Source organism: Pyxicephalus adspersus, chromosome 2 (assembly GCF_032062135.1).
Source record: "Pyxicephalus adspersus chromosome 2, UCB_Pads_2.0, whole genome shotgun sequence".
In the NCBI taxonomy this organism is placed as follows: domain Eukaryota; kingdom Metazoa; phylum Chordata; class Amphibia; order Anura; family Pyxicephalidae; genus Pyxicephalus; species Pyxicephalus adspersus.
In genome coordinates this window covers 144,606,178-144,622,556 of record NC_092859.1, presented here as the reverse complement: position 1 = coordinate 144,622,556, position 16,379 = coordinate 144,606,178, and the positions used below count along the sequence as shown (strand labels likewise).

The 16,379-nt window shown below is 36.5% G+C and overlaps 1 protein-coding gene across 2 annotated transcripts in view; it reads right to left on the bottom strand.

Annotated features, from left to right (window-relative positions):
- The window catches only part of AGBL1 (AGBL carboxypeptidase 1), a 359,716-nt gene extending 349,156 nt beyond the window's left edge, over nt 1-10,560 (bottom strand). Inside the window, exon 1 of one of the 2 annotated variants that reach the window (XM_072402703.1) lies at nt 10,217-10,560. In XM_072402703.1, coding sequence (XP_072258804.1) covers nt 10,217-10,267 — 51 coding nt within the window. In that variant the 5' untranslated portion in view covers nt 10,268-10,560. The remainder of the gene's footprint in view (nt 1-10,216) is intronic. The other variant, XM_072402702.1, reaches the window with a different exon arrangement.
- Nucleotides 10,561-16,379: the final 5,819 nt, after the last annotated feature.

Genomic DNA, 16,379 nt, shown 5'->3' with positions numbered 1-16,379 from the left:
TGTTGCCCATGAGTGCTGACTGCAGCGTGGTCTAGCTACTACACTTTAAAAATAACTCTTAAAAGTTTTTCTTATGCAACTTCCACCAATACAGCATTGCTGATAACATCCTGCCAATTGAAGCATTAGATGATAGACCCTAATGGATGAGAAGTAAAAACGAACTCAGTTATAACACCAAGACATGATTAAATAAAAGTATTGTTTTCTATAAAATCACATTTACTCCTGGTCTAACTGATAATATCATGGGTCTGTTTGGTCTATTTTAATTTTAATACATTTCGGAGTTTTTACCTTTACAGTTCATTTAGATTTACTGCCTCCATTTTTAAATTTCTTTTGACATCATGGACCACACCCAGTGGGACTTTTATTCACAAGCAATATTCAATTCTAAAGATAGTTTTGTGGACAGTGAAAATACTTAAAAATACAGTGAAATGGCCTATTAAATATAACCCATGCTCCGGCCTCATGGAGAAGTTTTCTAAGGAGTCATATCTATTGTCTGGTAGTCATAGACCTGACAGTCTGCCATTTATCCTTCCCATGAAAACTTCAAGAGATTTTAAGAGTTGGCGTAGTGTCAGATTCAAAACATTTGAAGGCACATTACCATTTCCTAAGTACATTGTTTAAATCAATTCATTATCCTATGCATCATCATGTAGCCTAACTGATTCTAACTAGCAATGGATTTATCCATAGTAATGTTCAGACACAAGTATGAAGACGACTGTAAGTGTATAAGAGTAGATTAGGGGTCAAATCAAATTCAAAGGTTTCATATACATCTGAATGGTTTATTATGTAATGAAACATTCCAAAAGATTTGTTTTCCATTAACAAAAGAACTTTGGACATGGTTTATTAGGTGTTTTTGGGCAATATGTTTAATATACAAGGAGATCAGAATACAGTTACATTTACTATAGGCAGCACCAGCACTATCACCTGAAAAAGAGAAGATTGATTTTCATGCTCCTCTATCTCTGAAAAAACAAAACAGATATTTTCATTTGCTCATGCAAAGAAGAATGGAAGAATGATGGCAGAATGAAGGCAAGGATCTTGGGGTGGGGGTAAGTGACACTGCAGAGTCTCTCTGTGTGAGGCTGTGCTGCAGATACCCTGTAAGCCCATTACACTAAAACACCAATAAGCCGGCATTTGAAAACCACCACCCCTTGTCTCCAGAATAACGTTATTAAATACTGGCAGGACCGTTCAAAGTATGAAGTGTATGTGACAGAGAAACTGGGATAGCACCATATGACTTTTATACCCACCTGCTTCATTAGAACTAGAGCATGACCAACTGGATGACATACAGATATTGTGACTATTTGAAAACTCCATCAGCCTCAACTAACCATTATATAACACTACTAATCTAATGGATATTATGTTCCTAGGATTCATCCATTTATGATATAAGGGAATACATTGCGAACTTCACCACTCTACAATACCTCCTAGTTCAAATTGATAAACCTGCTTCTAACAAACTTCCCTAGCATTCGGTATTAACACACACCACGTCCAGCCTGCATGAGAATACATGTACTTGGACTCTTAGGGATGCTCTGATCCAGCTGTCCCCCATTAACTTACACAGCATTACATAGAATATATTCCTCTGATCTCACTGTCCCCTGAGGAAGCCAAGGGGTGAAACGCATTGGAAATCTAAGCTCCTACTTGCTAATTTGATTTATGACATCCTGATCTATATATCTAAGTGTTATTATGCACAATCTATGTTATTTGTGTATCATATAGTAAGAATCAGTTGACCTATGCTTGAAATAGGACCAAAAACTGTGTGAATAAACTACGTATCTTTTAGATAAGATTGCCAGTAAAAGCCTGCTTTCTCCCCTTCTGTGCCTACGACACTGCAGAGTACATGCAATGGCCTGGCCCAGACACATTACCAATGCCTTGAAAATTGAAGTAGAAATATCTAGCTGGATTGGGAAGAGGTAAGGTAAGAATGTAGTAAGAGGGGAGCTGGGTTCATAGGTAGGGTTGTGTTTTAATACAAGCGTAACTGCACCAAAGGTACAAAAACAACACAAAAAACTCCTAAACTAAAATCCTGTTCAGCAGGACACTGCTGTCATACCAATGTCAAATGTTCTATTTGACTATCCATCCAAGTTTAAAATCAATAGTGATATTCCCCTGTAATTAGTGACAAACACTAGTTTCAAATTTTGTCGTTTCCTTTTCATTTCAGAATGTTTTTAAAATTACAAGCCAGTGCCACCAACCCACTGGTGTTGATTTAGTAAATGAGTAAAAACTGTTCACAAAGCTCTAATAGGGTATTCAGGGAAATATGTTTGATGGGACAAGAAAGGTTGATAGGAACTTGGACTTAGTCATAGTAACATGTATAGAAGCTGGCTGCTGGCATCCTGTCCATTCCACTTCCTACCAATGATACAACATACCATTCATGAAAGGAACTCCCTCTTGAAGCATACCATATGTGAAAGCATACTATATTTGGAAGTATTTTTGTTCTTTTAAACATAATAGGGTCCCCCGTGGAACCCCTCTGCTGTAAGTTATAACATTCACTAACCGTTATTTTTTTTTCCGCTATATAATTTTACTACATAATTATTTTATGAGCTTACCCACAAATCAACCATGATAGACTACAACTTAGCAATGCCTATAGAACACGCTGCATTATCCTAAATTCCAAAGATCAATCTACCCAGGCAGCACTATTCTAACAACACTGTTAATGTTAGTGTTACCTATTAAACCACATTTCTACTCACAGCCATATAAATCTAGCTACTCCACACGGTGACCTCTTTAAACATTGTATCTGCAATTGCTCCAGATTACTCCATATGACTCACAACTATCCAAAGAACAACTAAGTCTCTAAATCCCCTGAAGAAGCCTCAGAGTGAAATGCGTCGGGAATAGAAACAAGAAATTTAAAAAATGTATTTACGTTGTTCATATATGGAATGTAAACACTGACCTCTTCAGTCACATTTGTTACCGATAGGAACACCATGTTTAGTGAAGGATCTAATCATGGTCCTTTCCTATGATCATATTAAATATCTTTTTACCTTGCTATAAAAGCCGTCTTTAGTCTTTTCTTCTTTAATCTCTATAATTGAATTATGGCTTGGCAACTGTTTGTCCAAAATACTGGAAGCAGATTCTTCTTTGATAAATCATTCTCTGCCCATACCATGTATAGAAATCAGATAAGGAAGGTGGTGATGAAGAAGAGGATCCATAGAAGCAAAAATTCTGTAGGCAACTATACTAAAGTTGCAAGATCTAGCACTAGAAATGGTCTTCTTGCTTCTAGTTATGAGGATATCAATGTAAACTCTATCTATGAGAATTTTTGGATACAGTTTATAATGAATATATTTAAAAAAGCTTTTCATCTCCTCTTTCTAGATATATGTTCAAACCAATACAAGATGAGAACCTAAATGAAAGACTTTTTTTTTCCTTTGTGTTGAGTTGAGCTTATGACCATTTGAACATTTCACTGCAAATAAATTTTAAGCTAAAAAATCACATAAATGGCCAGGTAAAAGTAAGCAATGCTCTTGAAATCAAGCACCACTTAGAACATCTCTAGGTAAAGTATCGCTTTTAACATGAATAGACTCTATTCCTTTAGTAAGTGAACCCTGTTATGTTATGATTTACTTATCTTAGGTAAGAATACCCAAATACATGCATGGGAAATCTTAAAAAACAGTACTAATACTAATTAAGGGTTGTCATCTGGGAGGGACAAGGGGTATTTCTGTACTGGACATCATTGAAAGGAGGGGGTCCAGGAAGCTAAAAAAAGTGATATATTGAAACAACATGAGTATGGACTTTGTAAAGCGCTGCATAGTATGTCAGCACTATATAAATACTGTGTAATAATAATAATAATAACAACAAAGAACACCACCATCATCCCTGGAACACCCTGTTCAGTGGGCAATAAAAGAAGGATTTTAACTACAACTAAAATTCATCCAGACTTATAAATATTTAAAACATACACAACTTTATTTAATTACAATAAAAAGTCTGTTAATCACAATATGAGAATATGCATTCCGTATATGTCAGAAGCCCATACAAAGAAAAAATCCTGCCTTGTGCTCTTTATATGTGATTGGTCGACAAAAGATATTTTTCAATGTGTTTCGCAGGTATACTGATTCTTCAGAAGCAGACAAAGTGGCATGTCATGCCATATATTAGATGACTGATAGTACCAGCTCATCAGCATCATGGACAGGTCAATGGGACCCAGATTGTGGCCAGTGGGTAGTAGAGCTGGGTAGGTCACAGGACCAGGGTGCCATAAGGACTAGAGACTCCACCTTAGGGAATAGGTAATGGAAAAAACAGAGAGGGAGGATAAATAGTAAAGACAGTGGGGGATTCTTGATGGTGAAGTGCCCCCAAAAGTAAGTTATCCTTTTTCAATTTTTCTATAGTATATCAATCCCAATATATCTTACAAGCCATTTCACATTAATAAATATCAATTTGTTATACTGACTTGCCCATGGGCATAATTTAAATATAATTTTTTTTCAACCTAATGATCTAGGAAACAGCAGAAGAAAAACTTTTTTAATCTAGCCGTTCCATTTCCTAGAAAAGGGCATGATGTTCTAGCATTTGCATTTCTTGCTTTTTGGCCGAACTTCTTGACCTTAAGCAGTACCAAGCATTTCTAGAAGTAACTTTCTGCTTCGGGTTGCAAAATAATCAGACAGAATGGAATACATCAATGTTTTTTTTATAAAAAAAGAAGGTTATAAAAATAGGAAGGTTGTAGAATGTCACACTTTCTGCGACTTTCTAATATATTCTACAAACAACATCTCTTTAAAGCTTAGATCCATGGATGCACACAGCTTTATAGAAGAATGAATTTATTTCCACTGGTGTTGCAAATGTTTTTTAATATAGCTTTGTTATAAACAGCGTTATTTACAGTGATGCGTAAATTAACAATGTATATGCTAATAGAGATATGATGTAAAAATTGATCATTTGGAAACTAGATTGCCATGTTCATGTAGCCTTTTGCTTCTATGATGAGAACCAATGCTCAGTTTGACCTCCAACACCTCGGTGTGCCATTTGGCTGTGTATATGGCTGTCAGCAATTTGCATTGTTTTGTGATAGAGCTGAGCAAACAAACAGACATTCCCCCCCATGCCAAAACTGGCTACACTCTATTTTTATTTCAATTGTTTGTTTAACAACACCATGGTATACTAAACCTGGAGAACAAATGTAAAATGCTCCAAAAGCTGGCATTTTTTATTAGACTAGGTAATAAATGGTATAATTTAATACACAAGGTCCACTAGAACACCAAAAAATCCTAGGACGAAACTAATAAACCACATTAAAAAAAAAGAACTAAGCAAAAAGTAACTTATATAACGATGTCAATTTTCAGCCATTGAGTGCAATTAGACTAAAGGTATATAATTTCTGATTTACTGCAAGTTTGGCTCACTTTTTGCTATATGATTTGCTTACATCCTGGTCATCTAGATACATTTGATAACTGACTCAATAAATATAACAGAACAACAAAATTTAGTAAATTGTTTTAATACCATAGTTACGATTTTCTTTTAGCTGAGTGAAAAGTTAGGAACTTAACTAAACATGTGTATATTGCTGTATACATTTAGAAGAGACAGAACAAAAATTGCATATCTTTTCCTTTCCAGTTCCAATTCTCCAAGGACTAACCTAAATGTAGCATATTTTATTCTATGATAACATCACTCCTGCAGGACTGGTGCCATGGCCAATGTAACAACTCACTACAAAACTCTAACTTGCTACAATATGAGTTCTTAATCAAAATTGCCTGTTGATTAAGTTTGGTATACAAGCAATACATACATCAGTTTTACACTTTATATATGATTAGTTGTGTCATATTTACAGATTTTTTAAATCAAAATATACCTGTCTTTGTGGTATCATTTAGTTTGATTCAAATAAAACAAAACTTTTTAATATTTGTTTTAGCATGCTCAAAATCAGTGAGTCCTAACTTTTTTAATACAGGGGAACCCTTAAAATTACTTTCAGGTCTCAAGGAATCGCTGCTATAATTACCAAATCCACATTAGCCTGGTCGCCATTGGGAAGAAAGCTTCTTAAATTGCTGGGCAGTGAGAGGACTGTTACCTCTGCAGATACCAAAAAGATCATTGGTTTCAATTAAAGTGACCTGAGAGGTCCAAACTGCTCATTGCTCAAGAAACCCGTAGCAACCTCTAGAGAAACCTTAGGATTCCACCAAACCCTGGATAAGAAACATTGCTCCAAATGAATTAATTGTAAAAAATAAGATTCAATGGACTTGATTTATTAAAGCGCTTCAAGACTGGAGAAAAAAAGACTATTATGGGAGAACCTAGATTTGCTGGATCACCCAGTTTCTCCTATGATAGTCCATCTTCTCCAGCCTTGGAGAGCTAATAAATCTATCCCAATTTTACCTAACATGCTACAACCACAAAAAAGAAACATTTTCTAAATGTTTGCTCTTTAGGTCACTCTATTAAAAATTATTTAAAGAATATCCATACACGGTTCAATCGTTATTTTGTGCGGGCACCATTCCTATTTGCACATACCAAAAACAGTCTTAGATGGATACATTTCACCTCACTAATGATAAGCTGGTTTAAATCCAGCAAATGCTGCCAAAATATTTGAACACGAGTTAAAGACATCACTTGTTAAAGTTTATCATTTAACGAGAGGTCAATTACCGAAAAAAATTTGGGCATGAAAATAGTCTCATGGTAAAAAACCTATAAACTTTAATAAGAAAAGCATATATTATGTTTTTAATATAGTCATTTGTGTTGTGGCATTTTATATTTTGGTGAAGATAACAAAGCAAATTAGAAACAATTACTGCTTCTCTAATGTTCTGGAAAAGAAAAAGGATTTTTTACAGGCTTTAGTAAAGAATATCAAAATGTTAACAAGGTTTTGATGTGTTTAAATAGAATGATATCCCTGTAGTGGGAAGGTTTTCTGCTTTTTGTATCGTACTGTAGAGCTTCTCTGGCGAACAAGTGGCCTTGATTTTAACACCACCTTCAAATGGTGTTATGTGCTGCTTTTTAAGAGCTTTCAATGGGATGCTCTTTGCTCTGTTAACATACATGGTATCACGGAATACATTTTAAGAACTTATTAATGCACGTGTTAATGTGCATTATGTTTTATGTTAATAATTTGTCATTAAGGAAGACAATAAACAAAACGAATGCCAATCCATCCTAATGTTCAAAAAAAAGCACAAACACTTTGCCAGAATTTAGTTGCACTGCAAGTAAATTGCTTTATTGCATTAGGATTCCAATTAAAATGAATGGTACCACAATGCGGCAAAACATGTTATGTGCATTACCACAATGCGTGGATCTAAATGAGCCTCAAGCATATGCAGGACACAAGAAGCAATTGTATGTTTTGGATATCCCTAATTGAAACTCATATTGCTAAATTAAAAGTAAAATAGGAAAAATAGGAGAAGATGTAAAGTGTGCTCTTTTGCACATGAGCTCTGAAAAGGTCACTAAAGCATACTATCAGACTTTCATAAAACTATGATATAGATATATAAGTGAAAAGCAAATAATTTACAAACTTGGATCCACAACCTGATAGACATTGTCGATCATTATAGACTGTCATACCAATGCTATTATAAGCAATTACACAAATTATTCCTAGAACAAGGACAACATTATACATTTTTAGTAGTGACCTAGAATTCTTAAAGATTTTTACCCACAGACTGTGATGCCACATTGATGTTAGGGCCTCTTTCACACTTAGCTGCTCCAATGTGCATAGCAAACTGTTCCTATGTGCCCGAGTGTGACAAACCACAACACAGGTCAACACATTTGCATGTATTTCCCTCAGGAGTGTAGTCCTAGAAAAATAAGTTGGACACACAAGTTCACAGGGAGAGCTTATGCGGGGGGGCTTAATCGATGCTGAAAACCATGCTAGAAAAAGTGTGAGCACAGTGTGCCCACCCCACTACACCCCTGATTTCCCCTAAGTTTACAGTGGCAGTATATTTCATCCTCTGAAGAAGGAAAAGAAACTGTACAGCCAGAAGTAATGCATTCCTTTCAGGAACTGTTTAGCAACTCCAAACAGTAATGCTTATTATGTGTGTTACTACAACGCATACATCTAAATTGGCCCTAAAGCTTATGCGGGACACAAGAAGAAATTGCAGATCTGAGATCTCCTTCATTTCACCTTAGTATCAACTTCAAGCTCCTGTGCTTTGCCTTCAAATCCCTCCACAGTTCTTGTCCCACTTACATTTCTGACCTGGTAAAAAAGTACTCCCCCAGCCGCTCTCTCCGTTCCTCCAATGACCTAAAATTGACCTAATAGTAATAATAATAATAATAATAATAATAATTCGAATAAATGCATAACATAAGGTCTGATTTAATAAAGCTCTCCAAGGCTAGAGATGATACACTTTCATCAGTGAACCTGGGTGACCCAGCAAACCTTTTGGATGGATTTCTTAAAAGTAATTTGCTATTTGTTAGCAAATGTTTTCAATCCTGGACCAAATCTAGGTTCCTGGATCACCCAGATTCACTGATGAAAGCATATCTTTTCCAGAGAGCTTTATTAAATCAGGCCCATAGTCGCTAACCATTCCCGTTTGGTTGAATGGGAGCATTTGTGAGTGCGGTTGAGCTTGGTGTACAATGCTGTAGTCAATCACACATCTGAAATGGCTCTAAATCTCCTGTGTTTGGTAGATTGCAGACATTCTTATGAATAATATGGAGGTTTGTCATAACTGTGACCCAGGGCTCCAGTGTCAAGAAAGTCTACACAATTTTGCCATAAACATAACTGTTTAGCTACCTGATCATGATGCATTTTTGATGTTGCTTGCCATTCTAAATGTTTTCCTAAAAAATATTCAATTGTCCCTTAGCTTAGTGAATACAGTTGTGGTCATTTTATTTATACCCAACCATGTGCAAGGGAATTTAAATAGATTTTCCCTTTATATAACTGGATGAATGGAGCGAACATGTCTTCATTCTTTTTACTTTGCAAAGGAAACATTCATTGAAACTAATATTACTAATATTACAGCACCCTTGCATCACTAGGGGCATTTAGTCTGTGACTGTGGTAGGGGCATTACATTGTGAGTTTTTTAAGGGACAGTTACTGCCATGACTATAATTTCCTGACCCTAAGAATAACCTAAAAACCCAAATATTAAGAAAAGTAATAACAACTTTTTAACCACATTAAAACATTTATAATAACCTAACATTTTTCATTAGCAGACTTTATTATTATTATTATTACACAGTATTTATATAGCGCCATCATATTACGCAGTGCTGTACAAAGTCCATAGTCATGTCATGCCCATACAATATACATTACACACACATATATATATATATATATATTTATATATATATATATATAGGTATAAACCTATTCTAGGTATAAGTCTATTAATAGAAATTGTAAAGTTATTATAAATGTTTTTACAGGGGTTAAAAGGTTATTGTTATGACATTGGACTTTATTCCTAGTGTAGTCCACATTGAAAGTTTTGACAGGTGGTCACATGGAAATACAGGAAGTGTGAAGTTATGTTTACAAAGACAAAACATTTTGGGTGCAGACCAGTTTCGGGACTATTAATATATGTCTTTGAAGACCACATCTTCTGGTTACAAGCCACAAACCATGTCTGAATGTTACATTGATGGGTTGTAAATGCTATGAATGAAATACTCAGTGCTATACTGTCATGCATTGTTGTAATAGGCATTATTGAACTCCGGTTAGTCGGTGGCTATCCGGTGGCTAACCGGTGATCAATGTTCCAAATTTTTGTATGTCTGCAGAAACAAGGAAAGAACAGGTAGCTGAAAGAGTTTGTTATCATACGCATATACATTAAGGTTTAACTAATCATGTCTACATTCACATGTCTACCCGGTGATCAATGTTCCAATTTTTATATGTCTCGAGAAACAAGGTAAGAACAGGTAACTGAGTTTGTTATCATACGCATACACGTTAAAGTTAAACTAATCATGTCTACATTTACATGTCATGTCACACACTTCTTACCTGTAAAGTAGAGAGAAGAACTTGTAAACCACTAGACCCTTCAGATGCCATCTTTGTATCAATGCCAGCTATCTCTTGTGCACTCTTTGGTCAAGTGGACAACCAGCAGACACAATGCAGCTTAACCTGTCTCTGCCAAGTCCCTGATGCTCTCTGTCCCAAGGGCAGATCAAGTCACACACAAACTTGCATGCTACTACTCCAAGTAATGCAACTCTAGACCTCAGCTGGGAGAAATAAATGCCGGCTTGCCACTGTGACGATTACATTAATTTCCTAAATAAAGAATCTAAGAGATTAGGCAGGATCTCCATGCTTGTAGTACATGGAAGAACAGGAGGAGGGTGGGGAGGTGTAGAAGTCCTTGTTGGGAAAAAAAGGGAAGGCAGCTAGCAACTTCAAATCAGCAAACAAAACAAGCCAGAGAGCTTGGGGAAAAAATGACAGACACTAGCAGGCTGTGACTACAGTACAAATATCCTGCAAAGACAAGAGTGCTGCATGGAGTGTCAAACCAGCCTCCTTATCCATGGGAAACTGGATACTGTGTTTTACATACTGGCCACTGATCACTAAAAAGGGACAGACCAGGCTAAAGTAAATAACATGGCGTGAACTACAAACTATTCAGAAAAAGCATTCCCCCAAAAAATTGTCCAAGATTATAGTCCTATAAACCCTAAACTGCATACATTATTTTTTTTTAAATTTAGGAAAACATATTCTTATAACATAATTAGAATATAATTTTAGAACAACATACAATGTTATGACAAATAAATGACAGATATTTCCTTTATCATTTGGAGGTTTTTATGAATGCATTACAATCTTGAGTTATTTAAGTTTTCTCATAGAAAAGGGAAGATTTTTTTTTTAGTACAATAAGGCCAATGTGGGGGTCTCTGATTTAAGTAAAAATAACTGTTGCAGAAGTTATGTAAAGGGGTCCTAAACCACATAATCCAAGTTATTAATATCTGTCTCGTTTGGAATGTTTTAACATCTGTTTCTTGCTTTGTGTTTCCCAAGGAAACAAATATCTGTTACAAAATGAATTAATTTATTTATTGTTTGCTATTTTTTAATAGGCACATACTTATTTTTTGGTATTGGATTATTAATATTCAGGCATGAGGAATATGCATCTTGGTATAACTTTAGAATCCCTAATTAATAAATTCTATTAATTATTAAAACGTTACATTATGATCTGTTACAGACATATTTACCACTAAAGTGAAAGGCCTGTGAATCCACATTTATGTTATTTGTACTTGTTATCAATATATTAAGTCTGTGTACACCCGCTAGATTTTTGTCGTTGGAAACGATCTTTCACGATTGTCTTCAACGACAAAAGAATGAAAGAAGAATGAACGAGTCCTGTACATACAGATCAATTCTGTTCTATTGGGATAGGAGAGAGAACAAGCGAGCGGCACCCCGCTGCATTTTTCTCCCTTCACTTCACTTCGGTCGTTCTTCTTCTGTTGTTCATGGAGCTGTCAGAAAAGATCCATTTACGACGTCGGACGGCGGACGGCCGCTATACACATGTCAGAATCTCGCCTGAGAATGGTCTGACATGTATACATAAGCCAAGACCCCTTTGTATAAAGTAATGATGTGGATTTATTGTCACAAAGGTCAGCAGCAACTAATATGGGTATGGGGGATGCAGAAGTGATAGGATTCTGAATTGGGTATCTCTGCAGGGCGATAGGAAAAAGGTAGATACATGTTATAGTTATGAAATAAAGAGCATCCATGCCACCAGGTTTTGTTCTTATGACAAACAATGCATAAACTGTATAGAGTATAAACCCTATAGGATTGAATGGAAAGTGTTCAATGGAATGGAAAGTGAAAGTGAAGTGAAGATATTAACACTGATGGCACAGCTTCATAGGTGATATCTCAATGAGTCGAGGGCAAGTGAGGTTGATGGCAAGGGACCTATACTATTGGACACATAAAAAAATGCAGCGGTATTTATTGGGACTGATTTAATAAAGCTCTTCAAGACTGGAGAAGATAGACTATGATAGAAGAACCAGAATGAACCAGCAAATATTAGCAAATGATTTTAAGAAATCAACTGCAGATTTGCTAGATAACCCAGGTTCTTCCATGATAGCTCGTCTTTTCCAGCCTTGGAGAGCTTTAACAAATCAGGTCCAGATCCAGAGTTACCAATGGAGGTCAGAAGAGTATTGGTATTCACAAAGAAGCTACAACACTTATTCTCTGTTTGGCTTTGCTTTGAGGATATTTTGGCTAAGCACTAAGTAAGAAAGCTGCACAGGAACAATACTTAATGAGTTTCTCTGTCGAGATTTGATGGTCACAGAAGGCAAGCACAGCAGGGAACTCTAGGTACGACTACATACCAACATTTCACAAGTTTTAGCAGTCTCTCCAGATTGCTTTAAATATTTATGATCTGTTGGTGAAATTAGCTGCATTTCTTACAATGAAGAATTGCAGGCTGTACAATCCTCTGTGGCTTAGTGGAAGCATCAGACTCATATTGAAGAGGCCTGAAAAACTAAAAATTTATCTGGAAATCATTGGATAGAGCTGTTCTGTCTTATTGCTTAATTAGTTGAACATCGTGAATCAGTTGTTCTTATTTTCACTCATGTCTTGCAAATTGTTTTATTTAGGTGTGTACAACATGACATTCAGTTTACTGGTGTTGGTTGGACAGAAGAAAAGAGATTGGGTCCTGCAAATTTGTAGCCTTCAATATGTCGTACTTATATTCCTTTCCAATTGCCATCATAAAAACAAAATAAGAATCCATATGTAATAAAATCCCTGAAGAATCTGAGACAGCTTTATATCTTTAACATTATTTTCTGTTCTTCCTTCAAATAACAGAACATCGATTTTAATCAACTCAATAAAGAAGTCCTAGTATAATTGCAATAACTTTATAAATTGGTATTCTGAAAGAGCAGAACATCAAAGTTTAATCAATTTGAAAATGTATTTTTTTATAATGATCCCTGCCTGTATGAGTCATTTAAATAGTAAAAGTGAGAAAAATCTTTACTGTTTTGCACTGGAAATCACACAGCAGGTACACACTTAAAAATCTAATGCTAACGGATACAAAAACATAACAATTAACAGGAAAAATGAAATTTCAGCCTACCGGTTATTAAAGATTTTTATGTTTACAAAAAAAATATGGCATCATGTTACTCTATTGAGAAAGATAAATTTATTATGCAAAGGAAAGCTACAAAAACAAGTTTATTCAACAGATATTTCATTAAAACAGTATCTAATCTGATGCACCATTTTTAGCATATGGTAAAGGACATAAATTACTTTATTTAAAATTAACTTGTACATTGTGTCCCAAATCCATCACCAGCCTGAGAAATGCTCATGACCCAGGTAGCTAGAATGTTCGCCTCATATTTACCAATACCCTTATGTCCTCCCTTACCTCCACCCTTCCCCATTTTCCCACCACACATGACACTCACAGACACCTTTTGTGGGAAAAGGCCATATTGACCACTTTATTGGCACAACTTATTTTAAACATTTCCACAGCCAAAACATTTAATCACAAGCATAATAACATCAATAATTAACAATGAATGACCATAAAAAATCCCTGAGTAACAATAACAACTACACTTTTCCAAAAACCTGAACTTTCTCGCTCAAATGTTTGTACCCTTTCAAAACCGTTCCTCCTTTCCAGTTGCGAGCCCTTGGAGACATCGCTCACCACACTATACCACTTGGAGGAGCTGCCCAAAAACCATCAGGTCTGGGCGAAACCCACCGGATCGAGAATGAGTATAGTACTTGAAGCCCCTCCTTAACACCACCTTAATGGTGGTCCCAATTAACTATAACCTTTAGGACATCCCACAACTCTGATGGTTCTCCCTTCTGCCACACCCATTTAAAGATGTCCTCCAAGGACTCCAACAGCAACCTCACCTCTAACACTTCACCTAACACATAGGGCGGGTGGGAGGGAAGTTTGCTTCCTCACTTTCCTAAAACTTTCCCCCACCCTCTTTCCTCCCTTATTTAACCCCCACTTTCTCCTCCCCATTTTTCAAACTTCCAACCTATCAACCACCTTCTTCCATTAGCCTATCGTAAAATTACATTTATTTAAAACTCCCTATGCTTCCCCTAGCCCCCTGGTCATGGCTGTTTTCCACCCACCTCCTTTCACTTCTGTTCTGTATCTCTGGTGGGGTGGAAATATATTGCATACTCTCTTCTTCTCCACAATGTAGTTCTGGTGCCTGAGACACCAATCTCAGGACACAAATGTTGCAATGGGGTAATAGGTAAGTGTGTTCATAGCCTTGCCTAAATGTACCTTAACCTCTCCAGCAGTACATACTTACCTTTCTTTCAATACCCTGTTACTACTTTAGCTGCCAGAAGAAAACTGCAATGTGTAGTACTTCTGGGTATAGGTAAGCTTGTGACTTGCCTCCCTTCCCTCATCCAACAGTGCTGATGATTGGCCCCACATTGTCACCTGAGAAAAGGAAAAGAAACTATAGTCCAGTATAAGCCCAGCCAAGTCAGTTCCTCTTGAACTGGGATCAGGCATGTGCAGAAAGGGCTTTACTAAATTGTAAACTGTAAAAAAAGCCAAATTTCACATCTGTGCAGTCTTAATTTACAGGAAGGCGCGCCACCCAATCTCACATCCTCACAGTGCAAGATCGGATGACATCCCCGTACAATAAAGACAGAATGGGAGTGCAAAGTCACCTGGGATACTCATGTCACACATCCTAGGTGGCTCCTAGCTGCTTCTTTATTCCTGATATCAGTCATGCGCAGAAGGGGCTTTTTCTTCAATGGAGAAAAAAAAATGCTGATATCATGCATGGGCAGTGAGATTGGCATTCTTTTTCCCCCATTTACAGCGGGCTATGTCACCCAATCTCGAGCCTGCACAGTGCAAGATCAGGTGATGTAGGCAGTGGCCAGAAGACAGGAATAACGATGGCAGCGCTTCCTCTGTGTCCGAAAGATAGCAGATAACTGGATGGTGCGGGGCCGGATCCAGGAAACCTCTGGAGAGATTGACGGATCTGCGTAAATAAAAGTGAGTGAGTTTTTTATTTGTTTAATTTACTTCTGCTTTAAGTAATCTTTAATTAGTCAGTCCTGCCTAAACTGATGAAATATGGTTTTTACTTCATTGGCATTGACACGCAACTATTTTTATGACATTATGTCACAACATGGCCACACGTGACATTATGATAATCAGTTTTAAGTCCAGTGTTGAAGGGTCTTGATGGGAAATGGAGCACATGGTTGCTATCAGTCTGAGATGCTTCTGAGATCCTTCCAAATGCCTTGCAAGTGCCTTGCAGTTGGTCTACATTTGGTCTGCCTCAGCTGCTTTTATATTCTAATAGACTGGTAAGGGGAAAATTCAGTTCGGAAGCGAACAAAAGCATCAACACTGGCCCAAGGGTATCATTTGCCAAAAGGAAGAAACCAAAGAAGATGCATTTACTAATGCTAAGTAATACTATGGCACGAATTCCCAAGCTTCTCAGATGCATGTTCTTACCAGTATATGAAAATACTACTCTCCTATTAACAATCTGTTATGATTATTCCATAAATTTATCTCAGGAAAGAAATTATAACCGGCATGATGACTGATAGCAGCTTAGTGAAGTGGAAAAACAGTTTTGTGTTTTTATAAAATTTGTTATCACTAGTGTAACACAAAACATAAATTATATCTGACAGAGATTGAGCTGCAACAAGGTAATTTGTGTTTGCAATATATATCAATACAAATAATATTTTAAGTTAGAGTGAACACTTTGGGGGAAGGGAGAGGCACCAATAAGCAGATAGCAGGCACCATAAAGTCTTTTGATTGCTGTACTGAATCTGTACAAAAACCTCCACATTCCCATGTTCCAGGGCACTCGCTTTACTTCACATAACTGATCAGGCTTCTAGTTTAGAAGATCTTTTGTACTTTTGTACAGCATCTGCTACTTATGGTTTGTATAACCTTAATAACCTTAATAGTCGAGTATGCTTACTAAGCAATAGTAAGACACAATGAGGCTGATTTAATAAATCTCTCCAAGACTAAAGAAAAAAAGGTCATCTTGGTTGAACCTAGGTG